Source organism: Dinoponera quadriceps, unplaced genomic scaffold (genome assembly GCF_001313825.1).
Source record: "Dinoponera quadriceps isolate SergipeBrazil2010 unplaced genomic scaffold, ASM131382v1 scaffold458, whole genome shotgun sequence".
In the NCBI taxonomy this organism is placed as follows: domain Eukaryota; kingdom Metazoa; phylum Arthropoda; class Insecta; order Hymenoptera; family Formicidae; genus Dinoponera; species Dinoponera quadriceps.
Window position 1 is genome coordinate 1,482,489 of NW_014554796.1, and position 26,323 is coordinate 1,508,811.

A 26,323-nucleotide genomic window follows, 5' to 3' on the forward strand; every position below is an offset into this window, starting at 1 on the left:
TTAGATCTCCTTGCTGACGACGATGCCGCAGGGCTGCACCACTCCGACGTGGTGCAATCTCGGCCTCCTGGGCGTGGACCTGCTCTCGTCCTTCTTCAGGAGCTCCTCTATCGAGTAGGGGTTCTTCTTCTTCTGCGGCTGCAGCGGCTGATTCTCCGCCGCCGTCGCCGCCGCCGCCGTCGTCGTCGCCACGTTTGTCATCATCGTCGTGCTCGAGCCGCTGTTCTTCGCCTCGAAGATCCTGTGCGACTGCGTCGGGTCTTGCCGGCTCGCCTCGACGATGGTCACCGGGCTCTCCCGCGCGTTGTCCAGGTTCACGGCCGAATTGGGCGTGCCGTGCCTGACGAAGGCGCTCCGGTCGCTGCCGATCTTCTGGCTGAGCTCCAGGATGATCGGTGCGTTCCGGAAGGACTTGTAGTGCTCCTGCGACTCGATGTTCTCGTCCAGGTCGCTCTTGTCCAGCGAGTCATCGCTGCCGGCCGTCGAGCTCGAGCTCGACTTGAGCTCGAGCTGGCCCTGCGCGCCGTTCTGATCCGACAGACGCTCCGCGTCCAGGGGTCTGCGAACACAAATTTGCGGGGTCGCGTCTGATGCCACTTTCCTCGCGTCTCGTCGAATCGTGTCTCTTTTTTCTTTTTTTTATCTTGTAAACAGTAGAATTACAAAATTGTAATATATATATGATAGTAATTGAATGTGCTGACTTACGCGAACGACTGCATCCCGTGATGCAAATGCAGGGTCGTCGCCTGGTAGAGGGACGAGTAGAAGCTCTGATTCCACGACGGCGTGCCGGTATTGCCGGTGTTCGCCGAGATGTGCAACGGTCCCAACGCCCCCGAATAGAACAGCTGATAGTCCGTTCTCATGAGCGCATCTGGAAAGGGAGAATCGCATTCGTTACGCGTTCATTACGATGCCTGACTTACTTTCGGAAGCTGCTTCTCGGAGGAGCTTCCTCGAGAATCAGCGTGGATATCACGCCGATAAAAGGGTATTTATCGAAAATACATGCGCACGCTATTTTCTTTTTCTCGCATAATATCGGTGATAAAGAAAGACAGCAACGTCGTTGAATATAATGAGAGGGATTAAAGACCGGGGGGGGGGGGGGNGGGGGGAGGCTGCGATCGCGCCAGGCTATTGATCGCGAAAGCCGAAAGGAGAGTCTACGGTCCTTTTTTCGACGGCACAATTGGGAGAGGATCCACTTCATCGTGAAGAAGCTGTCAAGGGACGTCAGTGCGTCGTATTCTTTCCACCTTTCCGTGCTGAATTTAATCGCCGTATAAATAGATCCGCTGCGCCATGCGTGCGGTGCATGCGTCACTTTTTATTCGCCATAATAGACGGAGCCCGTCCGAAGTCGGCCCTAACAATATGGGCTTTAACGATAATTCGCGGCGATTGGGAGTATCGAGCATGCTCTCGCGTCTCGAGGCCGTTCGCTCGCAAATGAGCTACACGCGCGCGATACAAATCGAATTCGAGTACTTATCGACGAGCTGCGTTCTCGTCTCTCTCTCTCTCTTTCGTGGTGCGCGATCCCGCGAAGACGAACTCGTAGACTGTCAATCGCGCGAGGGGAATGGTTTAAAATAAAGATGAAGACGAGACGCGCCGCTTCGCAATTAGCTGCTCAAAGCCGGTAAATTGAGCAGCACTCCGAGCAGCATCCAGCGGCACAAATTGCGAGGCAAATTTTCCGTTTCGCCGGCAGAGCCGGCGACGACGACGGAGGCGGGGGGTTGCGTGTCTGTTGCTCTGGCGTGGCTTTCGCTGACGAGTCAATCACGGCAACGGGGTGTCTCGAGATCTGCCCTCTTCGTTCTCCCCCCCCTGCCCTCCACTCATCCTTCGTTCAAGTTCTCATCCCATCCCCCCTTGTCACGAGCGTCCGCTCCCTATTCTTCTCCTTCGGCGCTGGGCTTTCGCATTTTTGGACATTTATCGTCTTTCTTCTGGAAATAACGCAAAAAGATCCGTCGCAACGGAAAGCAATTCCACGCTAGAGACAGGTGTTTAGGGCATCATTAGCCTGTAATGGTGCACTCGCAACGCAGCCTCGGCCGGTGTATAATGGCCTCGCCAGGCTCGGTGGCGAAAATATGCGCCCGCATCTCTCGACTGCCCCGCTCGCTTTATCCCGCTCCGCTCGATCACGAGATTTCGAATCTTTCTCGGTTTAGAAACCGATTAACAGCCCATGTACTGGTCTATGCATCTTGTGAATCTTACCGATCAATTTACAAGACAGAGTCTACGTTCTGTGCTCTAGTTACTCTTGTAAAACACGATTTAATGGATAAAATGCATTTCCTTAAAAACAAGATTGCTATATCTCAGAAATTAAACGTTCAAGGACGACTTAAGACTTTTTTGTTTACTTCTTTTATGTAGAATCTATCCTGTGAGCTTGTCGGTAAAGTTGAGATATATTTTATACAAACCTACGCCGCCCTGATACGATGCGGAAGTGTTGCGCGTGTTTCGTTTCCTTTCTTCCCGACTGTAGTAAGTCAAGGTATGAACTCACCTCTGGTGTTCGACGGGATTTGCGACGCGTACGCGCCGGATGTGCCGCCCTCGATGGCAGGGAGATCGGTATGCAGTCCGCCACCTCTCAGGATGCGATTGACCGAAGACACGGAGGGTAGGCTCTGCGGATCGCAAGCTCCCTGTCGCGCGAGCTGCTCGCGGATCTCCCAGGCGAACATCGTCGGCTGCTCCTGCTTCATTCGCAGAATCTTCTTGACCACCGTGGGCGTTGCTACTTGCTGAAACGACAGAAACGCGAATTATGCAGACACGCGCCAAAGCCCCTCGCCCTTTTGCGCAATGAGGAATTCGTGCTTTCTATTTATCAGCGACCGTCGTCGGCGTTTTATTCGTAAAACTCCCCGGCGATTTATAACGCTCGTGCTCGTCTCCCGTGAAGATGCTTATCAGTGTCGGGATGCCGTTGCTAATCGTCTCGCGAAGTCGTCTCGTCTCTTTTTCCCCGTTCCTTTTCGTTTTTTTTTTTACAGCACCGAACAACACCGCGTTATCTCATCGGCAAATTAACACGGCCGCGCCGTCGTCGGCGAGAGGGTCGCACGCGCATATGTCGTTCACAGGTGAAGAGCGCGGGGTCGCGAAATCAGATAGCGAAAAGGTACCCTCGCCGTTTTTCGGCGTCAGCCCCGGTTCACCTGGGTTCACCGAGGGTACGAACGGGTTGGTCGGTGTTCGTTCGCCGGTGCCTGCCACGGGGCCCACCGGTTGTACCCCGAAAGCGGGGCCCCAGTGGTGCTCAATCTGGCCGCGGCCAATTTGACTTGCTAATGAACGGTAATGGCACGCGGATAATTTTATGCTAACGCGATGGAAATGTTATTCGGCCCGTACAGATTTCGAGATCGCTGATCTCTTTGAGGGGCGACGGCGGTGCGAGCGAGATGCACCAGTCGCCGGCGAAAGATGATCATCTTCTTCGCCTCAGTCTGCGCAGGGGTCCGTGTTTTTGTCCCTTTCTCTCTCTCTCTCCTGCGCAGGTATGTATCGCCGAACGAAACGGTATCACCGAACCTGTCGATTGCACCGAGAAGGAGATCCCATTTCAAGAGACTCTCTCGCGTTCCCGGCGCTTTGCGCGCCGGTAATCTGTGCCCAGTCGCGTGGACCCGATACGATCTCTCGGCAAATTGTTCGGCACAGGAACGGGTTAAGTGTCGATGCGGAGGACAATGATCGATACGAATGGTATAAAGACGGACGGTGAACGCGTCAAGATGAAGAGAGTAAAGCGAGAGAAAGAGTGAGAGGAGGTCGACGTACAATAGTGTTAAAAAGAATTATGACTCTTGAATATAAAGCAGTCATAAATTTTTCGTTTCCTCATGGTTTCCCGTGTACAGATCGGCGTCGGCTCGACGAAACTGTCCTTTTATTCTCTCAAGTTGAATCAGTGGAAATGTCACCGATTGAATCAATGAAAGAGTATTCTACCGATAATCAGTGAATATTCACTAATTTTTCACGAAAAATCTTCCATTTAATGAAAATTTTCATCGTGCTGTGGAATGTCAAGAGCCACTTCTCTTTCTCTCCTTCTTCTTTGGTTTCGGGGACGATGACATACACGCGTCGAGATGACTTTCGAGAAAACGCGAGCGAGAACGAATCGTCATTACCGACGGTAGTGTAATCTCGCAGGTGGAAGCACCACTGACGGGAAACGGGAACGTTTAAGGGCTGCGCCTCGAGGGTAGTCGGAACCGAGAGAGGGCCGCCTAATAGTTTGAGGGGGTTAGGACAAGCATCGCGTGCTCCCGGGAGCATCTCAGATTCTAATCTGACACTTCCGTCGTCGTTGCCACAATTACCCCGGTCCGACAATATATATACGCGCGTCCTAATGCGGACCCTCGCGTCGCCGAGCACATCGAAGCGCGAGCACGCACGTGCACACGCGTGAGCGCCCGGCTGTGTGCGTCTACGTGTGTCTGTATGACCGTCGGAGGAAATTGGCCAAGCAGGATGGACATCTGGTACTAAACGTTAGATAACCCGCATATACCCGAACAGGTTGACCAACTCGGTAATTATCGCGCACAAGTTGCGCGGCTCGCTACATGCGCTCCGGGCGCCCCTCGAGTGCTCCCCGACGATAAGGACAGCGATGACCGTCGGCACCTTTCGCCCCATTTTTTCCCATGCTTCGGGGCGCGTCGATCGAACGAACACGAACGAGAATCCGTCCTTCCGAGGAGCGTGGAAATTACGCTGACTTCTTCTCTTTCCGTTTCTTCCTCCCCGCTTCATTTTTCGATTCCTCCGGCGTCGCTCAAGGCGCCATTTTCCGCGTCGGCGGCCTATTCGTTTCTATTTGTCGCGGGCGTTTCAGCGTGCCGCGCTAAATCATGCATTGAAAAATAAATAGACGTCCGATCGAGCACACGACGCGGTTCCGTCGAGACCGCCCACGGCGAGATCTTAATTGCCCGATAAACGGGGAAAAACGTCCGATCGTCGCGCGCGGAAATGAATGTTCGCAGCGACCGGAGCCGTGACAATATTTATCGCGCGTTCACGGAGGAGTTCCCCTCGCCACGGTTTCGAGAAACGTCGCGAGATCGCGATCGAAGCTGGAGTAAACGTAGGACGAAGTGCGTATTCCGTCCGCGCGAGCGAGAGAGAGAGCGCGCACGCCCGTGAATAGTATATGAGAGAAACCACATTCACACACGAATACATTCACTAACACACACGTACATGCTCGTCGACGAAGCGGCGGATCGCACGATTTTTTTCTTGACGTTCCACTTTATTACAGCGGCTTCGACGGCCCGTGCATTTTTCATGAGACAATTTTCTCTGTCGTGCCGCCGGCCCATTATCCGACGCGTATCGCATTGACGCGCACGCGTACGTCAAGGAGAGAGAGAGGGAGATAACGGAGAAAGTACGTGGACATGCCTCGAAAATGTTACATACCGTACACGTGTAGATTCGCCGATAGTTCGCCGATTAATTCGCGAAATCGCACGCTAAATTGCGCGTCGTCGGCGAAGAGATCGCGCGCGCCGTGGGAGTCTCGACGAGAGAGCGCGCTTCGAAGGTAAATTTAATTAAATACCGTTATCGCGCCAAACCTCGGCGTAAATACCGCCCGAGGCGCGAAATAAACCAAAATCGGGCTTTGCGCCAAATTCGAGGAGAGAGAGAGAGAGGGAAAAAGAGAGATCGTCTACGAGCGAAGGGCGATACCGCGGGCGAGGGTGCGCCGAGAGAAAGAGAGCGCGGAAAGTCGTAATAACAGACTCAAAATGGAGGGCAACGTTATCTTGACAGGGCGCCGTTCATCTTTCGTTACTCAGCAGGAAAATCGGAACGTCTCTCTCCCTGATGGAAATCGACGCGTGATGGGAACGGGAAGTGGAGAAGGGGACAAGAGGGGGCGGTTAAATGCCGGTGTCGGGAGGACTCGACGTTGATACGCGCCGAGTTAATACTGCCGCGCAATCAAAAGGCCGGGGTTTACCTAGTAGCCATTATTTAATTATCGGCGTAATTTTAAATCGCTGTAAAAGCCACTTACAGACGGACAGTGACGTGTGCTCGGCGCGCCTCGGGGATGATATCTAACGATCTTCTCCTCCCAGGAGAGGATCCTTTGTTGCGGAGGACGGTGGGCGGGTTGGCACGTACGAGTGTACGCGTATGCAAGCCGCGAAAGAGAGCGATCCTTTATACGAGCTCTCGCGAGCTTATCGAGAGGCGAAAGACTTTTCTCTCCCCTCCCTATAACTCCTCGTTCAAATTGGTTACCATCGCCGCTTTGTCGCACGTGAAAAAGCGAACAAAAGTCGGTCGGTCGGTCGGTCGAAAGGCGCGCGGAGAGAGGCGGGATGAAGAGAGGGACGGTACAAAGAACGTTAAAAAGAACAGCGGGAAGACCGAGCCGAATTAAGCGCGGCGACCATTATTCCGCCGCGAGACTATTTTGACATACGCAAAATAAAACCGAACGCTGTAATGGCGGATGATGACTATCGTTTACATGCGCGCGTAATCGGCCTCCCGTGCCACACTGCCGGAATTTAAATGCCCTCTTCAGGGTTCCTATATGAGAGCCGGACCGACTCCCTCTCTCTCCCTCGGCGTTCTCGAACTCGCAACTCGCGCGGAGAGGAAGGTCGACGGACGCGCGCGGCGTTATTAAAATAAATTCATTAAGCCGAAAGCCGCAACCCCGTCCCGTCGTGGCGCGTCGTAAGAAATTCCCGGCGTACGCACCGTGGAATTATATTGTCATTAGCGGGATCGTATACGCGATACCGCGCGATAGCAGCGATGCGCACTCGAGGGGGCGAAACGACGTTCGCCGCCGCGGACGACGCGGATTATCCCGCGAGATAAACGCCGCGATCTTGGCCGTTAAATTTCGCAGACAGGAACGAAGACGTTGGACGTACGTTCGCGACTTTATCGGAGGCTCGTTCCCCGCGCGTTGTTGTTGATCCACCGTGGGCTGATCGACGACGGAGGATCGCGCGTTCAGCCGTCCGCCTTTCTTTTCCACGCGCCGTAATATCGATCGATATGCGGGTTTGATTAATTTCCCGCAGCGCGACACCATTCGACGACGACATGGCGTGCGAGGCGAAGCTAAGCCGCCGGTACCAGCGAGAAAACCGAGCGAAGCCATGAAATTATGCAAATGCCGCGCCGCTGCAAGGTGTTTGGATAATTGCACGCACGGTCGAAACGCAGCCCTTACTTAAAATCACATCAGGAATGTCTGAACGCGCGACTCCGTGCCGTTCGCTTACCTCCCCCCGCTTCTGTTTTAGTCTTTTCCCTCATCAGAGAGAGAGAGAGAGAGAGATGTGCCATCGACCGCAAACATACTCGCGATGCCAACTTGTTTTCATGTGTTTTTGCGGAGTTGCCAGCATCGACCCTCATCCTCTAGTCGCTCTATTACCGTGCTGTTATGTACGCCGGATTCTTACATTTAAAGGAAGAATTAGTTATAGAAGGTAATATCTAGTTGTGGCAGCTGAAACAGAGACAGCTGGAGTCGTTGCTACAGCAATTAATAAATTTAACTGGTAGAAACTACATTAGCGACTACACTAAGAATCTCATTTAGTTGAATCGAATTAAATTCTTGTTTGAATATGGGCGAACAAATTATTTGGTTATAAGAACTAAGGTTTGGTTCTATGAAACCTCTGAAATTTCGGAGAACCAAACCTTCGGTTTCAGCCAACCAAATAAATCCCACTTCGATGTATAACGTAACGATGTAAAAACAATTTATACGTACACAAGGCAGGACATATAAAAAGAAGAAAACAGTACGAGAAAAAGGAGAGAAAACCGTTGAAAAGATAAGGAAAAAATGAAGACAGGCTATGCAGGCCTGCGTAATTGTTTAATAACATCGCGTCTCAATACGGCAATGACATACCAATTGTAAATATTTCCAAGTATGGAATTTCCAAGTATGATCCATTGAACAGTTTAAACAATGAAAGGACCGCCTACATACGTCTTCAGCCTCTCGATTTTCGCCGTTCGGATGTCGCGCGCGTAATTTTACTTCCGCGAGACTCGAGGATCCTACCTTCGTCTTGCTGCCGCCGATGCTGCCGGGCCGGATGCTTCCCGTCTCGTAGAACCTCGTGAGTATCTTGGAGACACAGCCGTGGGACACGAGTAGCTGTCGCGAAATGTCGCACGGCCTGACGCCGCCCAGGGCGAGGTGCACGATCCTCTGGCGCACGCAGTCCGGCAGCGGCCTGCCATTCACAAAGACGCCGCCTAATTGATTCACCCCGGCTTGTCCTGAAGCAGAAGATCGTTATTGCGTTTAATGAGCTGACGATCTGACGCGATAAGGAGGGGCAATACGATTCGAGATTTCGCGGCGATCCGGCCGGTATTTATCGATTTTGCACGAGGGCCGGGCGAAAATCCGCTAATAGCGCGGCTCGCAAGGTCGGCGGCAGGTGCAGCGGGTCGGTCTTCGACGTCGCCACGACGAATATCACCGCAAAAGGACCTAGGACTCCCTTCCGCTCGGAGATGTATCATTATTCCCCGGTAAACACCAGGTGGGAAATCGCGCGGCCGATCGCCTCCGTGTGTGTTTACGCACGTACGTAAGCGCGTTCTCGTTGCGCCTCGAAGCTCGCTTGCAATTAACGCGCCGCGTGAGGTACTCGGCCGCTTTTACGGGAGATTATGCCGATATTAACGAGTTCGTCAGCGGGTACGAGAGACTCTTACGCAGCGACGCTCACCTTTTAGACGCGTGTTTTCCCGCGAAAGTACCCCAGCGGACTTCTTCCCGCGGTCGTCACTTATCTCGTTTCTCTCTCTCTCTCTCTCTCTCCCTTTTCTCCCTCTTGCTCCTCCCTCTTTTCCTTTTTTCCTCTTTTCTTTTTTTCTTTCTTTCCAGACGTTCGAGAGTTTCTCCGAGCTCCCTCCGGAAAGTCCCAAGTGCGCGACTAAGTGACATTTTGCCACGAGCAGCTTTCTGCCCAATGAAATCTGACGTCTTCAAAATACAGTACATTAAATCGCGATTTCAGGACCGGTAGGAATTAGCATAACGTATCCGTGACGGGAGGAAGAGTCGGGATTAAGTTTGGATCCATCAAGCGACTTGTAAAAGTTAATTAGAGGTAAACGGCGTTAAGACGCGCTGTGGTTCCCGAGGAAGAGAGAGAGGTGGTTTTTGCATTTTCCTTCTGCGTCTTCTTTTCCCTCTCTCTCTCCTCCCTCGCATTCGTGTCCCATAAAACCGTCTAATCGGGCAATTTGTATCCGCCGGCGCGCGCACAATGTAGACTTAAATCACGCAACGCGTCGAGTTATTTACGCGTTATACGCGCGATCATGTCCGCGCGTACGACATCGGGCACGTCGTATAACGCGTCGTGCGTTCCCAGTCGGAAATTTTATAAAATCGATTATTCCACCGGTGTGGCATCGCGTAAGCCGCGATTCACCGGCTGGCCGCGTATAAAAACGCCAATTGATCAGCGATTTTATGTTCCGCCGTCGAAACCGAATCGCTTAAGCGATCCTGCGGCCGGTGCACGCATTAAGGCCCAAATAAAATCTGAGTTATATGGCAGTTTCTGTTTGTCTCCCGAGAACGGGACGAAATCGTGCGCCGAAGGGGCACCGCCGCCGTGGTGGCGAGCGGCCCGGAAAAAGCCGCGGAACGATCGGTCCCCGTTCGTCGACGAGAGAGAATTAAATCCCGCGTCGTAAATCGACTTACTCATCGCGAGCGGTTCTTAATTTCCGAATCGTCGCGGTAGTCCGCATTGACGACTAGTTAATGGCATCATTACATTACGCGCCTTGGAATTTCATGGAAATTTCGGCCGATTAGCATTCGACCGCGAGTTAACCCGTGGGAGCCGTGTGCTCCGGTCATTTCTAACACAGTTTGTGAAATTTTAGTTCGAAAAAAAGGTATATCTTAATTAACGTACCGTTACGAAGAGCAAATGAAAAAATTCGCTCGTAGAATCTTAAAACGCTCTATGGAAAAAGAAAACATCCGTCAGATAACGGAAAATTCAGCAACACCAACGAAATTATTTTTCCGTGTATACTGAGAAAACCCCAGCTGTTTTAATCAAGTTACAGCTGGTAGTTCAGACGAATGTTCTCAGTAACTGATACCTTACTCCTTGTCACTGAATTTTTATTTCTTGAAGGAGAAAAATGTTTTGTTAGCACAGCAAATTATTTGTTATTATAGTGACAGCAAAAAAGATTTACCACATGGAAGAAATGGTTTTGCTGCAAAACAACAAATTTTACAAAATGTCATTGCGACAACAATAAAATATAGTTGACGTAACCATATTGGTTGGAATATTTTGCTATCCATATATCCAGCAAATAGTAATTAATACACTGAGAAACTCATTTAGTTGACTCGAACTATATTCTTGTTTGAATATGAACGAACAAACGCTTTGGTTATAAGAATTAATGGGAGAAATTCAGAGAACCAAACATTTCTTCGATATTTATTGATTAGAAAAAAATTTGACTGGTTGTGACGGAGTATATATTTTTAATCGGTTTGTTTGCTAAGAAATAAAATTTTATCTCGCCGCATCTGAATAAACGCTTATTTCTGTAAAATAAATCTTACATTCCATGAATAAATTTCGAAACCTTTTTTTTTCTCAATGCAGTAACTAACAATTTGCTGTATCGTAAAAGTTTTTTCCGTGTTGTCGCCGAGTTTTTATCCAGTCTGTTCAGTTGCAGGAATCGAACTTTGCTTTCGTGTACGCACACATCTCGCCAATGTATTTATCATGTGACACGCGTGAAGAAGATTTTTGCAATCGCATCCGTTGTTGATTTAACGTCATCGTTACGAAGGGGAGGGAGGAATTACGAACGATCTTGAGGAAACAGCCGTGTTTGCACCGTCCGCATAACGTTTAACGAATAATAACGTGGCGCGTAACGAGGAGGGATATAATTGCGATCCGATTCCCGATGATTATTACGCAAGCGGAGCCGCTCTCCTCAGCGGCGTTACTAACAACGATCTCCTGCAGCCTCTCCCGCCGTCGGGAAGGAATACAAAAGGAGCAAAGAGGGCCGGGCCGTAAATGCCGTGAGGCCTCTTATATAAATCGAGCCACGCGCCTTCACGTAGACATCCGGATGCACCGGACTGCGTACCAAGACGATCGCTAATTATTATCCGCGCCGACTAATTATGTCATTACCTCGATCACTAACGTCGCCGACGACGACTGTCCGGCCGGCCGGTCGCAAATAACGATCTCCGGGCCGCGCGTGTTCGTTCGGCCCAAAGAAAAGGTTTTCGTCAATCTTTTCCGCCGCCATTAGCGGCCCGATTCCGCGAATCCGCGCTTTATTTGGCGTTTTACGGGGCTAATTGACCGGACGATCGCGATTACTCCCCGTGATTCCTGCTCCCCGTCGGAGCTGCCGCCGCTTCTCACGAGGAAGGCCGATTATTTCCGCGATGTCGATTTTTACACGTCTCTCTCTCCCTCCCCAGGGAGACGTAGTAATTCCGCACTTTATGTAGACGCTTTTACAACCGGCGGATAAAAATCGCGATCATCTTCCAATTAGAGCGCTCGTCAGCGCCGTTTATTCGCGCCGCCGCCGCAATCCGCGTAAGAGAGGTCATTAGTGGCGTCGCTGCGCGCGCGAAAGAGCGAAATTACGAAATATTCATCTCTAATTTCAGGTGCGCTCCTCTCGCGATCGCAATTGCTCGTAATGACTGTTGCTCGAAGGCGTGACGGATTGCCTTTATTGGATAATTCAAGAGTCGGCCGATCGAGACAGCGCGCACTCGGTAAGGCGACCCGCGTTTTCGGGGGTAAAATTACTTCCGTGGGATGCGAGCGGTGTGTCTCGCGTGTTCGCATGCACGTTATTCAGTAAATTGGTCGTCATAACGGTCGCTATAACCGGAAATAAAGATCGAATCGGGCCCGGCGCCGCGACGATCGACCCTTTTGACGCGAGCGCTTGGAGTTTCACGCTCCGTGTGGCCTCTAAACTGCTAATTAGAGGTGAGCGCGTTAAGCATCTGCGTGGTCGAGTTGAATCGAATAGAACGTAAATTTTCACGTCGAACATCTCTTTAATTTCAATGCAAATAGAGTTCGAATCGAAGATTTTCCGGGGTTTTTACATTACACGCTAATTTGAATCGCACCAACTTATTTGGCAAAAGTGCATTCTTAAACATATAATTTCGTTGACGGTAAAAGAATGACTCTGTAAACGAAGCAGTCGAGAGACCGACTAGAACCGCCGATGACTCGAAATTATTCGCATTCGAGCCGTTTAAATTGAAGAAACAATCAAATCCGCAGTGATTCGTCGATTCGAGCGATTCGCCGCTAATACGATTCTTACGTAAGTAATTGCACCCCCGCATCCCCTAATGTCCTCGGTACGCTCCCGCCAATCCTCTCGCGATTACGCCGTGGGAATTATACACGCTCCGCGGACAAGCGGAGACGGATGCGTGCGGGCGCGCAGCGGGCCGCCAAATTATTATTACGGCAAAAACCGGCCGAAATGGTGTCTTTATCTAAGTGCAAATCTGCCGGCGGATCTCACGAAATAATGGAGCCGCGCGTTAACGGTGCACCTCTCTCGGACCATCGTAAGTACGGACGATCCGCGCGAGACAAAAAGCGCACACGCGGAAAACGAAGCGCGCGGAAACGCGGCGAAATCGGCGATGGGACGTTCGGGAATGCGATTTGCGCGCGAGTATTACCGCGGCGCGAATGCGGTAATCACTATTAATGGCGCGGTCGCCTTCGCGATTAAAAGCGCGATAAACCCGGCGCTCTTCTCGTAAACGACGAATCGGATGATGCTTGGTTGAATAGGTGTCCTCAGGAGATACCGCCTCGCGTACTCTCCCCGCGTTCGCGGAGAGATATCTGCGCGTGATAATATAATAATGTTACAACGAGACGTTATATTCTCCATTCGCCGAATTAATCAGCGATTAATTCGGCGAGGTGAAACGGACGAGTTGGCCGCGCCAATGAGAAATGAAGAGATTTTTATTAGCCGGAGCCGGAACTTGTGTATAATTTCGCGTACAAGTTAAACGGCCACGTAGAAAGGTTTTCGGCAGGATTTGACTCTTTTCTCCAAATTTATGCGTTTTCACCTTGACTTCTGAACCCGCTACCGAATTAAATGCGTAGCTCGCTCGTTAAAGTGTATTCTAATAATCTCGGGGAAGTGAGACGCCGTACGTACGAAATTTCTCGTCGCGTCTCGATGTCGCTTCCACGAGATCCGCTATACTTTCTATAAGTCGAATCAGTGAAATAATATTCTACCGATAGTCGTTGAGTATTCATTGATTTTTAGTGGAAGTGTTTCCACTTCAGCTCTTTTGTACATGATTCATCGATCTTGGCCAGTGAACTGTTTCTCAGTGAAGATACGCAGAGAGTGATTATTCCCGCCGTAATTATTTTGCACGATCGTTTCCCGACGAGAAGATTAATTCGCGAACGAGTCTCTGTTATTTTTATCATCACCGCATTGCGAATTACGATATCGCGAGATATTAAGCAGAGAACGACGTTATTAGCGATCCATATCCTCTCTCGTATCAGCTCACTGATCCTTTTACATTACAGAATTCAAACTGTGTCAAACCGACGCGAGCACGAAGTCCCTTCGAAGCCCTTTCGCGAGCGTATTAAGAAGGGGATATCTTTCGAGATATAATGCTGGTTAGCTTAGAATTAGCCCGGCTAATGCCGGCCAAGAACGATCGCTATCGCGCTGGCCATTTAGGCCCTAACCAAACTCTACACCTGCCTACCTGTAATCACGATCCGCGTCCATGCTAACAGATTTTTTTCTCTCGCTTGTTCTCTCTCTGTCTCTTTCTTCCTTTCAAACGAGTATCGGGGCATCATCGCGGTGCCGAATCAATGCCAAATAGCGTGTATCGCGAATCGTCCAGCTATCGGGCCCGACATCTGTCTTAAAAGGGACACACACGCGACGAGGCCGGCCCTCCAAATGGGAGTGTATTAAGATGGTTAACCACGGCGGCTGTTATTAACCGTTTATCGCTCCGGCGATTATTCCCGCGACTCTCGAACGCGGTGATAATTGGGAGGTAACATGTGTAACATGAACTTCGGGGATGGCCGGGAGAGGCAACATTGAATTTGCGAGGTGAGCTTCGGGGCTGCCGATAGCTATCTGCTCGCAGGGATATAATCTTAGTACGTCTGCGATTTTCGACATTACCTCGCCGACTCGCTAACGAGCAAGGGCCCGAAAGGGGGCCCGACACCGACGATTCCGGCCCGCGACGAATTCGGCATCGGCGCGAGCCCAAGTGTAAACGTTTACGATCGCCCAACCGGTTGACCCGCCGGCACCGGCCGGTCAACCGGCCACCATGAAACGTCGGAATACTTTCCCCGATTTCGAAAATCGCGACCGAGTGTGCAATCGGAAGAAAGAAAGACCGATCGAGAGAGCTCTCCCGCTCGGGGTAGACGAGCGGAATTTTTTTACACGGATATTAGGCCAACGCACAGCGAAGCAGGGGCGAGCGGAGGGGCTGGCGGGAGAGAGACCATGGTGGAAGGGGAGGACAGGAGATTGTAATTAAACTCGTTTAATAACAGGCCCATAGATCTCGGCGTTCGATCCACGGTATAAAATTCTTCGTTAATTACTGTCAAACTACCTTCCAAATCGTAATTTAGCCTCCGGTGCGCCTCGAGCCAGCCTCAAGGTGGACGGATGAGAGCGAAAGAGAGAGAGAGAGAGCGCACCGTGGCGCGAGGGGGCAAGGAAGAAGGGAGAAATTTTAATTTTTACTGCCGATTGCGCGGAAGAGTCGTCCTGTGATCTCGCCGACGGTAGCTGACCCCGTGCCGCCCGAACGTCCCAAGGAAACCATAACGACGTGTTACATTCCCCCCTTGCATAAATCAGGAAGCGGCCGGGCGAAGCTATAATTCTCACGGGCGAATCGCGAGATTGGCTATTTAGCAAACTGGCCGTCGCTCGCCACGGCTACGACGTCGGTGCGATGTCTCTCGCGCGAAAGAATTAGCATACGTTATGCGACATGTACGACGTCGAGGTGGAATAGAAAGATAGAGAGAGAGGGAGAGAGAAAGAGAAGGAGGGAGAAAAACGGAAAGATCGTGTGGTATGCTTCTTTGGAAATTTCGATCGGTTAGAAAAGAAGAAAAATGTACTCACCGGTGTGCGGCATGGTGACGGACGTTCGGCTGTTCCGTGTGTGCCTGAAACAGAAGAAGAACACACGCCCATTTTAGAGAGAAAAACCCGGAGAATGCGTGTTTAATGTGAAAATACCAACACCCGGCCAGGTGTCCGAATCCGGGCATTCTCATTATTTTAAATATGAATATTTAAACTTTCAACATAGAATATACACGTGCGTATTAAATGTATGTACGTACATTCATGGTCGGAAGTTTAGATATTCGTAGTTAGAAACCAATAAGAATGTGTCCAGGTTCAGGTGCACGTATTGGTATTTTTACCTTATATGCAAACGACAAAATGAAGCATAGCGCTCATCGTGCTGGATCCAGCACGCCGTACGTATCGCGCGCGCACGTACACACACACGCGTCATGTATGCGTGCATGTTTTCGCCATGCGACGTATTATAGAGCGCGGGAGTATAGCCTTCGCCGTTAATGAATTTAAATGTATTCAAAGGGCGCGCTTGACGCTTGACATGGCAACCCTTAAATATGCAACTGTACCGATAAGCCAAAGCGCGGCAAAATATTGCCGGTGGCGGACCGTGACTCTCATTCCCGAACGAATCGAGCCCCGAGATCGCTCGAAGGGCGGCGAACGACTTCATTTTTCAGCCCTCCCGTGTGCGTCGTTACGAGCGCGTTCGTTATCTCGCGGCTGTTTATTTCGGCAGACGCGCCCACCCTCGCGCGAGACCGGGTCTTCATCTCCCTCGGCCGATCTTTCCTCCGTCGTGAAGGCGCGCCTTTCCGCGGGGAAATCGGGAGAAATCGCGATTTGAGAACTCGCGACGGAGAGCGGAAAACTACGTGGAATGCGTGCGTAGCGTGGCGTGTACTTTGTGATGCAAATTAATGCACGATTACCAAAGCACCCCTTGCTTCCCGGCTGTGTGCGCGCCTCGCAGGTAGCGACGTACGTGCGATCCGCCTCCACCCCTTGCGACTCGATGCCTACCCCCGCATTAGGCCTGGTTACACGCTCGCCCCCGCGAGCTCTAATCTGATGTAACTATTACATACGTTACGCGGTATTCATACTCGAAATGGCCGCGGTGGTAGCGATGAAAACTCATTTCTCCGCGGCTCTAATCCGTGTCCTCACGGCCGACTGGCTTATTCGTATCGCCTCGCGATCGAGAGCACTGTTATTCTCTTAACGTCGAGCTCGGCCGAACAGATATTCCAGCTACTACCTCTCTCGGTGTACAATTCTTTCCGAGGACATTCTCACTCTCTTAACCGATACGGTGAGAACTACGTGAAAAAAATGACCTTTGGAAAGGTCCATAAAGATCGGGAAGCGTCCGGAGACGAAAAAAAGGCAGATTGCATGGTGGATACTAAATCCCGCCACGGAGCGATTTCAAGGTGTTAAATTGTGCTCGTTAAAGGCAGAGGCTTCGACGTTCGTCGTCCGATCGCGACGAGGACGAGCGACGGCGAAGAATGCACGAGCGTTTTTGTCACGGAGCGGTATTACTTTCGGCTCGCGTCCCGAGTTCCGCGGGATGAAGCCTCCCGTAATGAGGATTGAGCGATTATTATAAATCAAACGAGCCCGGCGAGCGAGCGCCGCGTTTCTCGCATGCCGCGTGTTTTGCCGATGTTACTCTCGCGAACACGTGTCCCTTGCCTCTCCTTCCTCGTCGCAAACACACGCCTCGACACACTCGCTCAGCCTCTCTCATCTCTTAAGGTAAAAGCCGCCGGGAGACGTACGTAACTGTGGACATTCAATGATCAAACTCGCGTATGGGCGAATGCGATATCTGGTTTTTTTCCATCATTATCGAAAGCTCCATATTACGCGCGATCTTTCAACTTTGAGAAAACCAAATTCCCCTCGATAAGAAGAGGACCTCTCTCACACACTCTGAGTGCGGAGGAAAGAGGAAACAAAAGTCGAGTCGCGGCCGGAGGAACGCGCAAAGGTGAAACGTCGATCGGTCATTTCCCATCGACCCGCCACGGCTCGCGTTTTCCGCTGACGGGCTCGGATCGATTTGAGAACCGCCGCGCCGCGGTAAATCGCCAGTAAGGTCACGCTTTTACGTGTAAGCCCTAAGCGAAATCTAGTTTTTGTTTATTCATTAGGCTACCCCGCGCTTTAAGTGGTACGTGGAGAAGGCTTCGCCGCAGCGCGGTGACCGAGGGGCACGTCGAACGGGGAGGAAGGGGGGACCCGGGGGGTGGACCGTATCACCGATACGCCACCAGCCATAAAAATCTGAATATATTAGGCCTACATGCGCACGACATCTCGCTCGGATCGTGAACACGTTACCCGCGATAATCTACGCTCGTTTCCAGCACACTTTGCACGTTTATGCGTACACCCGAGGCGGCTACCGTGCGAATCGGTATACCTTGCCTCGCCGGCGCCTCTACCCTTCGCGCGGTCGCTTCTGAATCTAATTACCCCGTGTATCCCAATTAAGAATAGTTTTGTTAGTCGCGTCTCGGTCGAGCGGAAGGGAATCGGCGTACTTCCGCGGCAGGATAATCGCTGTGACGCTGCGAGAAGCAATGTCGTCACCGACGCTGGATTTTTCTCCCGTCGTTTTCACCTCCGACCACTTCGAGATCGCGTTTTAATTTGATATTCGTCTAATGAATCACGGACACGTAATCAAGGCACAGGCACGCTGCGTGCGCGCTTTATCCGCAACAATGTTCAAGGTTGAGCTCTCGAGCGACTTATCAAACGAAACGCGAAAAAAAAGGACGAAGGAAAAGTTGCGCGATTCGAACGCTCGCTCGTGGGTCGCCGCAGAAGAGACTCTCGGAGATCGGATATTTCGAGTGCTCGAGCGTCGAAGCGCGGTCGACGAGCGGATAAGCTTTCGAGAGCACAGCGCGGTAAGCAGGATCGGTCAGTGGCGCGGGTGAGAGAGGGGCGGGTAATTAGAATAATTCGGGCCGCCGTGGTTCACGCCACCCGGACGAATTTGCATTTTAAATGAAGCGATGGCGTGCCAGGGGCCCCACCGTGCCGCTCGAGAGAAGAAGAAGAGAGAGAGAGAGAGAAGCGGGGAGCGGTAGAACTTTGTGCTTTATAAGGAACTTTAATATTTATCGCTTATATCCCGAGCGAATAAGTATATGTATATATCCGCCCCTTCCTTCCTCGGGGCCACCGCAGTCACGGGACTCGGTGGTCGCTCATGCTCGTGTTCATGCTCATGTTGAAGCATAGCCCGCAACTTCCTTCTCGTTCCTCTTTCGTCTCACGGTCCTTCGCTCGCGCCCCCTCCCCCCTCCCCGGTGATGTCGGATCATTATCGCGTAATTAGCACCGCCGATTTTCACGTTGCGTCATCGCGCACGCGACAGATGATTCCGATTCGACACTTCGCCCCGGGGCTCTCGTCGTCGAGATATCGGCGCGATACACAACGGTTCGCCGTACGGGGACGGTTTTCGTACCTTTTCCGTTCTTCTTTCGTGGAGAGAAGCGCGGATACAGGTAATCCGTCCGGGTGTTTGGGCGATAAGTATCGACGGGGATTTTCGACGGGAGAGACATCGGCGAGGAGAACGCTCGCGCCACCGTACGCCGAATTACGGCCCGGGAATGCCGTTTATTCGGGTCAGATTATTATCGTTTTAGCGCCGAGGCGAGCAGTAATGTGTAAAATGTGTCCGCCCGTGGAAATGGACGCTCCTTCGTCGTAATACGCAATCACCGCCGTGACCGGAGAACGCGACACACATTCAACGCGCCACTTGAAAACTATTAAGATAATTTCGAGCGATTCACGCGCGAGGAAGAAAGGTAAAAACGAGTATTTACGATCGATCGGTGACTCGCCGAAGCGGTCCAACGGAATGAATCGTCGCCACGATCGCCGGCCGATAACGGATTTCACGTCGAGTCGCGCGAGGGGTGAGTTTTTCTCCGACATCCGCGAAGGAAGTTCGAACGTTTATGAAGGTCGACATTGAGTTACGGCGAGCGCGTAACGATACGAGCAGGTACGCATAGGCGCATAATAAGGCGCGAGGCGGATCGCTCTAATTGGCAAGAAACCCGGCCTCGGATAATTTATTTATTCAAGCGGGGCGCACACAATTACACGCGGAAACGTCCGTCACGGCGGCCGGTCCCCGCGAGAGAGCGAGAGAAAAGTGGACCGCGTATATATGTACCTGTTGATTTTTATTGCTGCTGGCCCGCCGCTGGTGCTCCTCAGCTTCCGAGTGGCATCCGCTCACCTCCTCGAGGACCTGCACTCCTCGAGACCGGCTTCGTTACGACACGCTGGTGTCCCGCTTTCCCGGTGGTGCGTTCCTCCTCTTCTTCTTGAAGTCGCGTCAGTGCGCCGACATTGTACAACGTCACGTTGCACCTCGCGCAACGTCCTGCGGAGACGATTTCGCGCGCGCCTCGACTCGCGCAGGAAGTGACTTCGCTTTCACGGCAATGAGACGTGGATGTGACACGAAAGCCGGAAAGACAGAAGGAACGACGGAGGGAGGGAGACACGCGAATGACTATATAATAGTACACCTACGGAGACACGTCAGATGCCGAGAGGAAGGTTTCTGCCACCACCTTCCGCTGACGTCGAGCCCGCCCGACGATCTGCTCTCTTTATCTCGCTGCTTCCTCTGTTTTATTCCGCTCCAAACGTGCGCGCTCGTCGTCGCCTGTCAACGCTCCTCTCGACGAAGTCGCCGAGCGTATGTCTCCCCTTCTCTCTATTATTAAAGACTTGTCGCATCGAGTACACGTTGATCCTTTCCCGGTCAACGTTCGCGACCCGATCGTCTCGAGAGTCCTCGGCAGGTTGAGCTCTCTCGTCGACCGAACTTGCACGCGATTATTTCGTTCGTCCGTAACGAAGAAGTCTCGACTCCGATTATCAAATCATCGACGGTGTCGCGCGTTCCACTTGCACCGAGAGACCGGCTCACTGGTAACCACGCGTTCAACTTCCGACTGTTCTTCCCGCCGCCGCCTCGAATTATCCGCACTGGGATCCGAAGGTGAGCTTCGCCCCGCGTCCCTCCATCGGAAGGCGCGCCCCCCCCCCCTCCCCTCCCTAGACTTCTCTCTTCTTCCCTCTTGCCGACAGGTTGACGACGCTTCTACCTCGTGCTCGAGCCGCGCAGCACGTGCAGCTACTCCTGGTAGGAGTCGGCGGAGTGGCAGGTCCGCGCGACGCGAGGGCAAACGCGGTGGACGACTGCGGTCGGCCGGCGAACGCGCTCGAGGAGAAGGACGAGCGCGCCGAGGTGGAGGCGGAAGGGAGCGGGACGCAGGTACCAAGCGCGGCAAGGGCGCGAGAGATGTACGCGCGGCGAGGTAGCCGTGGCAGAAGTGCGAGCGGCCGAGCGAAGAAGAGGCAGAGAGACGGGTAACGAGAGGAAGAGAGCGAGACAGAGGAGGAGGAGGAGTAAAGGGGGAGAGGGGGGAGAAAGGTAGATAGACAGAGAAAAAGAGAGAGAGAGGGGGAGAGAGAGAAAGAGAGGCGGTCAGGACAAGATGATGTGGACCACGCGGAGGACACGGCGTGTCTGAAGTGGGCTCGGCCCGCAAACGGGGGTTACGGGCTTTGCTTTCGGTCAGGTCCCCCGTACCCTCTGCCTGCCACCGCCCGTGTCGTCCGCTCGGGTACGCACGTCGCGCGTGTGTAACACGAGCAGGCGGGGAAAGAGAGAAAGAGAGCGTAAGAGGGAGCGAATACGAGGGGTGACGGGGGAAGGGAGAAGGTGACGGTAGCGTGTCGTCGCGTGCTGGATGTTGCAGGCCCGCGTGGCTCGTGGCCCGAGTTGTGCCCACGGCTGCGAACTGCGGCCCGTGGCTCCCGCCGAGAGAGAGAGAGAGAGGGGCGGCAAGATTGGAGGGGTTGACTCGCTCGAGGAGAGAAAGAGAGAGTGTGTGCGCGCCTGTGTACTTGGGGGTGGGCGGGCAAAACGCGCGTTCTCCCTCGTACTGCTCGCCGTTACCTCGCCTCCTCCACCGGGTTCCTCCGAAGGGCTCTTACTCCTCCTTCTCGCGCCTACCACCTTTTCTCCCTTCTTCTCGCGCTTTCGCTCGTACGCACGCACGCACGCACGCACAAGGGTAGTCGGGAGTGGAATCGCTCTTTCGGAGGTTGTTCCGTGACGTCCCCCTCCGCGTATCGCTGGATGTAATTAAAGGGTTTCCACGCGGGACCCGCAGCGGCGTATTTTGTCGGCCCGCACGAGATACGGCCGGACGATAGTCCTCGAAGAGGGTATATATCGATTATGCGCGTTAAAAGACGCTCGGGCCGGCGAACAGAGTCGATTCGGTATTTCCCCCCGCGCGCGAGACTAGTTTCTTCTTTATTCCAGCGCACGCCGCCCGTAACTCGTTTTTCATTTAAATCAGTCGCGTTACCTCTTATCGTGCCCCTTTTTTCGCCGTGTCGTTTTATACGCGGCTCGCCGCCGCGAGAGCTCGCGGTCGTTATGCGTGACAATTACGTCTTCACAGCGTGCGGCGGTGTTACGTCCAAAGTTTTTCAACGCTTCGGAACTTTTTCACTGTGACGCGCACGCGAACGCAAGCACGATTTCTCTCGCTCGGCACGACCACCGCAGTCCTTGTTGATGCAATCATTCTCTCGGACGAATTTAACAAATTCATTTACGCCCTGCCCCCCCCCCCCTCCTCTTCCCAACCAGTAAAATCCAATCAACACGTGTATTCGTTTCATTCGTAATCTACACAAGAATGAGCGTTGTCTCTGTACGACTCAATTCAGACAACAGAAGAGACTATATACCTGGCTGCTTCTTATTCAAGACTTTATCTTTACCGACATACCGCCTTATCTTGCCTGCCTCTTCCAGCCCTCAAACAGCCAAGTATCCTTGCACACGCCACGCTCCCTTTTTTTTTTTCCAAGGCGTCGGGCTTCGACATTGCAATGCGTCTTCCTGATTCACGACGTTAAATCGCGCGCACACGATCATGATCCGATCCTGAATTTTCGGGACGAAAATGTTCAATGTCGATAGGACGAGAGGCGGACGATCGCGTTTAACGCTAAATGCGTGGCGCGAACCTTTGTCTGTCGCTTGAACGTTCGCGAAGAACACGCGAGAAGACATGCGAGGTTGTGTAATATTCCGCAATTCCTCTTAGGAAGACGTAATCGGCTGGATGTTCAGACACGCGAGTGCCCGCAAAAGCACCGATAGGTCCTCCCGAGTTCCACGAAGATCCAAGTACCAGAGAGAGAGATATCGAGCCGCGAATTCCCTAGCCGGTACCGAAACCATTCGAGTCCCAGTCCTTGGCTGAGTTCTTACGCAAGGGGCGTATCTTGTTTCGACAATTATATACCCCGGATCCCTTGTCTCGTGCGCCGGCACCACTGTTTAAACGGCTCCTCCACGGGCGATCCGCGAAATGTCGGGTTCGATACCGTCTTTTCGATCACGAAGGACGCGAAGGTCGGACGGTACATCAGCACGATTCGAAAGGTTCCATCAGTCATCCCGTCGAGAAATGGTAATTTGTGGGTATACACGCGCGAATATTTAGCCGGCCGATTTTCGCGTGCCTCGCTTTGCTCATCCTTCCGCGTTTTTCGCTCTAATCCCCCTCCCCCTCTACCCCCTGTTTCTGTATCGAGTATACGTAACAGAAAAACGTAGCCGGATAATTAGAACTGAGAATACCGCGAATTTATTAGATACCCCGGAGATAATCAGGGGTTCCCGAACGTACACGATCCCTCAGAGAGAAAAGAGAGAAAGAGAGAGGGGGGGTCCACTTCTCGTCGATGAGACACGAGTCAGCGTGTCGGGAGTACACAAGTTTTCTAGTGTTTAACGTACGGGGTGTCGAATGACAAATAAACACGAGGGTAACCGCCGTACCCGGTCCCTGTAACGACCCCCCGTGGAGTGATTGTCAGACCCTTTGACTCCTGGCACCCCTGTACTCTTGTGTATCCGGACGACCGCAGGTTGCACTCGTTCACGGATCATCGCCCGCTAACTGGTGTTCCAGGCTCGTTGCGGTCGGCCCAAATGTTACGATCGCCGGATTTCTCGGGCGCCTCCGCGCGACCGTCTCCTTTTGACAGTACTTCACGTAGGAGACGGGAAGCCGCCTCTACATGAGTTTGAATTAATCGAAGTCGATGGGACCTTCCACGAGTGAGCTTTGTGTTTCGGATTACAGATCAAAGCGGCAGATCCATTTCGCGCCTACATATCGGTATATCGTCCGGTCGCATCTCCAGCGTCCTTTGTTTGCTCGATTTGCGCGAAAGTCGTTAAACAGGAAGAGCGATGGAGAGGTAGGGAGAGAGAAAGGACACCGAATTTTAGGGCGATTATTATTAGCCGCAGGTAGCACACTTCGGAACGGAAAGTAGGGTACGAAATTACGTTACCGGCGTCTTTATCAGATTCAACATAACAGCGGCGATGGGACAACCCCTAACAAGAGAAGGATCAGATCATTACGACAAATTAATTTATGGTCGTTGCGCGAGCGCGGCTACTCCGAAGAGGAAAATTACGAGGCGTATTTGACTCCCGGCCGGTGCGAATATGTCCCGCGTCAAGACAGGTGAGCGATTTCAATCCTCGGTACATCCTCTCTCCCTCCGCGTCCGGCCCGGCTTATCTGACGAAATTTGCTCTACCGGCACTTTTCCCCCGAAAGGCCGATATTACTCGTGGTTAAAATTAGGTAATATCCCGCCCGAAGGATTTTCGGCTGGCGCTTCTTCTCGTAATCGCGCGAAATTTGCGAGAAATCTCGAAACTGCCCCCGTTTAATTCACACGCGCACGATACGCACGATATCCGTCCCAGCGAAGCTTACCTGCCTCTCTAGATCGCGCGATTTTTTCGACGGCGATCCCGAAACCGCAGCTGCCGCCTGTCAATCCGTCGAAGATATTAGGAACGCGCTCCTTCCCATTTTATTGTCCTAGAGAGATCGTTCTTTTTCACCGCGGCTATAACACCGCAGATTTCACGCTCGCACCTCGATCAAATATTAATCTCATGGATGAAACTGTAATTTATGAAGAGGCGAACGGAGGGGAGGCGCGAGAGAGTCCACGGAAAAAAGGTGACGAAGTGTGTGCAAGGTGCATCCGTTGTTTCTACGAGACTATTAGGACGAGAAGAGCAGGTAGCCCGGCGCGCACGTCGGACAAATTTTCAGACGACTCTCCCCCTCTCTCCTCCGTTAACGATTTCTCGAGCGAGCGAGTTTCGACCAAATTCGGGCCCGGAGAAACGACAACTGCGTCGTTCGCGCGATTAAATTATCATTCGCGAGGCCATTCTTTTTTTTTCCGCGATATCGCGCATTATATTCGTATCAGACGGATATGGCTGGACGGGATTAAACTGTTACGTCCTCTTCCACTTACTTACCCCGTCAGATACCGAGCTTCGAATTCCGGTCGAAGCCTGAGGCAGCGTCGATTCCCGGAGTCGTAGGATCGATGACCAACGTAACCCCCCGAGCCGCGGGGCGCCGGTCTCTCTTAACGACGATGATAATATCGCGCGGCCTGAGTGGCCCGATGACACCCGCGCTGATAGAACCCGACCCCGGCATTGGTCGGCCCGCCGGATGGATGGTATTAGAGGGTTTCGCCGATTGGCGGCTCTTTGGAACGCCCAGGAAGGATGCGCAGCTGCCAGGACATGCGTAATCCGTCCGCTGATCGACGTCGAGGGAGTAAGCGCGACGTAACGATCATTCCCACGTAGCGGATGCGCCGCCACCATTCTCCTACCCTCTAAGCGACACTTGACGCATTCGCGATCGTTCCCCGTCGTTGCTTGCCGAGCGCGACGAGCGGCCACGTCGAATTCGAATCGATTCGTCCTCTCCAGTCGAGTCCATTTCGCGTGCAAAAAAAGAAATTAATTGCGACGGAGACGAGGCCGGGATTTGCAGTCGTGAATGCGAATCAATCGTGCGCGAGTCTCGCGACAAATCGTTCGATTTGCTCGCCGAAGAGCTCGCAGCACCGTGGGCGTCGCAGGTGTTGCAGCAAACAACATGGAAACCCGCGCGGGGAGAAAAAAATCTCCGCTTTTCGGCCGCGCGGTTTCGGGGAAACTGAGCGCTCGGAGCGCACTGCGCGAGCCATGAATTTCGATAATTGCGAACAATTGCTGTATTATCCCAACAGGTGCCAATAATGGGCGGTGCCCTCGTATCCGCCGGCCCGTAGCTTCGTTATACAAACAGTTCGTCCTATTTATCTCGGCCGTTTTTCTTATATCGCATCCCGCCCGAAAAAGCGCCGCAGGCCGCGAAGCGCGTTCATCATCGGCCGCCGCCCGACGCGAGGAAACTGATCCGTGTACCCGAGCGTGCACTTTGCTTTTTTTCGCCCATCTTCTCTGAGCGCGGCTTTAAGCAGTCGTGAATCTTTTCTTATCGGTTAAAACGAGTTATTTTGCGAGAAATAAAATACATACAGCCTCCGCGAAAGACAGTCATGTGGGAACAATCATTAGAGCCTGCGAAAGGACTGCTTCGCTCCCGAGTCGAAATTTTGAAGGCAAGTAACTCTGAACTAGCTCTTAACTCGGCTCTTCCGTTCGGGTCTATTTGACCCGAAATCATTTTTGTTTAGCTGGTACATTTTTATGTGATGAGTGAACGTTCTGCCATTTCATTCAACTTTGTTTCATAGCTTAGTTTCAAATTAATGTTCTTGCGCTATGAGACAAAGTTGTGAAATGTCAGAACGCTTACTCGAGTCGCGTAAAAATGTAACAGGGAAATAAAAATGATTTCGGATCAATCAGAACAGAACTGAAGCAGGATTAAGGATAGTTAACGCCTACTTAGACGGTCTATAGAGTGATAAAAACCTACTTCGACGATACTGACACTTTTCAACTTCTCTCTTAAATCTTTAATTCTACAGAGTGAATTTCAATGTTACCTTCAACTATCTATTTTGACGCTAAAACAACGGAAAAAGAAATTCTTGCTATTTTGAAGTTGAAATTTTGCTATCTTA

At 52.1% G+C, this 26,323-nt stretch overlaps 1 protein-coding gene across 1 annotated transcript; it reads right to left on the reverse strand.

Moving 5' to 3' along the window:
• On the reverse strand, positions 1–15,307 carry LOC106741933. Its single transcript, XM_014614382.1, has 5 exons — positions 15,295–15,307; positions 8,117–8,337; positions 2,537–2,777; positions 709–877; positions 1–559 (listed from the first exon to the last, which is right to left on the reverse strand). Exons 1-5 carry the CDS (start codon positions 15,305–15,307, stop codon positions 1–3), a joined length of 1,203 nt encoding a protein of 400 aa, XP_014469868.1.
• Positions 15,308–26,323: the final 11,016 nt, after the last annotated feature.

Coding starts and splice junctions, on each gene's coding strand:
- LOC106741933 (XM_014614382.1), bottom strand. Junction 878..2,536: donor AATCCCGTCGAACACCAGAG/GTGAGTTCATAC, acceptor CTCCCTTTCCAG/ATGCGCTCATGAGAACGGAC. Junction 560..708: donor CACGGGATGCAGTCGTTCGC/GTAAGTCAGCAC, acceptor TTGTGTTCGCAG/ACCCCTGGACGCGGAGCGTC.